This window comes from Etheostoma spectabile, unplaced genomic scaffold (genome assembly GCF_008692095.1).
Source record: "Etheostoma spectabile isolate EspeVRDwgs_2016 unplaced genomic scaffold, UIUC_Espe_1.0 scaffold393, whole genome shotgun sequence".
Lineage (NCBI taxonomy): Eukaryota > Metazoa > Chordata > Actinopteri > Perciformes > Percidae > Etheostoma > Etheostoma spectabile.
In genome coordinates, this window is record NW_022605598.1 from 285,018 (window position 1) to 287,920 (window position 2,903).

The following is a 2,903-nucleotide window of genomic DNA, read 5'->3' on the forward strand; positions in this document are numbered from 1 at the left end:
AAATACAATTATGAACCTGAAAATGAGCATAATATGGGCACTTTAAGGATCTCCGCTGCAAACTGTCTGGTCAAGTTTACAAGAGGAAAATGTAGGGAGGTTGTATTTTGACAGCAAAAGGATGTGGGCATTGGCAAGAAAAAAATGTTGGCTAAAGTCAGCTGTCTATTAATACCAAATACAAACCACCGTGGTTAATTTGGTTATTTAAAATTCTTTTTCTAAGATTGAACTTTCCCTATTTCTAAGTAAATAAGGAACATTCAAATTAATACCTATGAACCACCATTACATTATCCCTGTGTAAAGACAGCCTTTATCTTTAAGATATTTGCTGTCTTTAGCTAGATGCAACGCTTAATCATTGTTTAGTGTTGACATAGCAATTAAAAGAGCAGGATGAGCCTAATGTTTGCAATGTTACGCAGGTGAAAAAAGGCAGTGGTGCTGGAGGTCAGGGCAATATCCACATTTCTCAGGTGAAAGCCAGTGTTGCAAATCCTGGCAAAATACGGTCTAAATATGAACGTGATCCAACATTTAAAAAGTCTGTGAAAAAACATTCTAACCAGTTTTGAACGGTTTTTTAAAAGCTTACTGTAAAATGAAACTGTAAAAGTAGTTGAGGGTAACAGCAACCACCAGCACACATTTTACATACAGTACTAACACATTTGCAACAGTTGCCAGATAAAGGACAAAGGACACCCTGTGACAGGATACATTTTTTTTATTATTATTAGGCAATAATTTATATTTAAATCAAAATGCAATTACAATGAAATAGAAAATTGTAGAATAATTGTTACAACAAAATAACTTGGTAACCGGGTAGGTTATGTGATTGACCAAGCCACTGTTAGTGCTGTTGGCGTAGCGCAGCTCTGTGAGACTTTTGTATTTTCTTTTACTGGGTTATTGTTGAATTCTTCTCATTGTGTAAATCACTATTTCTACCTGTAATCGATTGTACTTCTGATGATTTCAGATGGGCTAAAGGAGGTACCCTGATTCCAGACGTGCCAGGTGACACCTATGAGGTTCTTGTGGACCACTCTTTCTTCACTGAGCCCGTTTCCTGTGAGGTCACCAATGCACTGGGCAACACCAACATCAGTAGGAACGTGGATGTCTACTGTGAGTTATTGGAAGCTTGATCAAACCAAAGAGCTGTACAGACACACAAGGTTCACACAGCACAAGTATAGAAAACTCAAAAATAACACAATGTGGGAATCAAGGAAACAACAACAACAAAAAAACACTCAATCATCTAGAAAATACAGACATACAGTCTAAACTAAAGTTAAATTAACAACAAAAAGTATGAAGGCCTCTGGCCACAGAGTAGGACTGGGACACTGTGCAGCTAGCCTGCTCCAGACCATGCTAACAGTCAGGCTAACAGCTACCCTGCTCCGGTCCATGCTAACAGTCAAGCTAACAGCTAGCCTGCTCCAGACCAGGCTAATATGCACTTAACGCTCTGCTTCTATGAAATGAAATTTCTTTGTGCTAGAAATTATTTAAAAAAATTGAAAAAAAGTTGCTAATAGTGGATAATATATTGCAAAAGCTGATTAAGTGTCATGTGTGTGTCTTCCAGTTGGGCCAAAGATGGCAACAGAGCCTCAGTCTCTGCAGGTGGACCTGGGATCCGATGCTGTTTTCAACTGTGCTTGGACAGGAAACCCCTCTCTAACTATTGTTTGGATGAAAAGAGGCTCAGGAGTGGTATTTAGTTTATTGTGACCATTTCTATAGGGCTTCAAAAGGGTGGATTATAAATTAGATGGTAAATCTATCACATGTCACCAAATATCAAGATTCAATTTAAAATCAGGTACTCTATACACAGTGCACTTATTCTGCATACAAAGTCCATTTCCATATAATAACATTAAAAATGGGAGTCATAAATTGGACATATAAGCTTTTTTTGTATTTTCTGTCACATCTACAATGTTTTAATGTCGGATTTTCAAATAATGAGGTAGACATATTTTTTTTAAATTAATCATTAAAAAGCACATTTGCGATTATTGACTGTAAAAAGGGCTGCTATTAGTGTCCACTACTACTATACTATAATAGCTACATGCTAATGGCAGTAAGAGTTGTCATCTTGGCTGTCAATTTGTTAAATTCTCCTCAATGTCGGGTTACATTCCTGCAGAAACATGTCAGATTGGGTAGTGTTTATTTCAGAGGCCTTTATCTGTGATTTCTGACTGTAGAACGTGCTACTTAATTCCATTACAATCTAACATGCTAAATATTAAGGTTCTGCATGCTAATGCCACATGGTTGTAATCTTGGTGGCCAAGGCTGGTCATTTCTCTCCAATTACTTGGTCAAATTACTGCTGGGACAAAAAAGTCTATTTATGTGGACTCACTAGAAATTCTGGAGCGCGAGTTTTACCCGGGAAGGTTTTGGCATCTGTTGTTGTGTTTCAGCTGTAGTGTTCTAGTCAACCTAGCCACGACAACCATTTTTTTAAACTGTATGCCAATATTGAGCCAAGAGCTCAAGTTAAGTCTGTCTGTTAAATATTTTAGTTTGTTTCTTTATGCACCAACCACCAACGCATATCTCTGTAAGTTTTACTTACTTGCCAATATACCTTTTGTCTGATACTGATTACTGAAATAAGCAATTTTCCCTTTTGCACCAAAACATGCCGGACTGTATGGCGTCAGGATTATGTTATATCATAGTGGAATTAACTACTATAATATATGCCCCGGAGGGCCCTGCTACATTGCAGTGCCTTGCTACACCTTGTAACGCCGTGCAGTGCCCTGCTACGCCATAAACTACTACAACTACTATTTCCAGTCATAGTTCCATTATCTTTTATTGTGACTACTATTGCCACTGTCAGACACCGCCTACCAAGA

At 37.9% G+C, this 2,903-nt stretch overlaps 1 protein-coding gene across 2 annotated transcripts in view; it reads left to right on the forward strand.

Moving 5' to 3' along the window:
* LOC116686537 (kin of IRRE-like protein 3) overlaps nt 1-2,903 on the forward strand; it is a 278,508-nt gene that overhangs the window by 226,768 nt on the left and 48,837 nt on the right. For both annotated transcript variants that reach the window (XM_032511554.1, XM_032511552.1), the window contains 2 exons: nt 989-1,137; nt 1,607-1,734. In XM_032511554.1, coding sequence (XP_032367445.1) covers nt 989-1,137; nt 1,607-1,734 — 277 coding nt within the window. The remainder of the gene's footprint in view (nt 1-988; nt 1,138-1,606; nt 1,735-2,903) is intronic.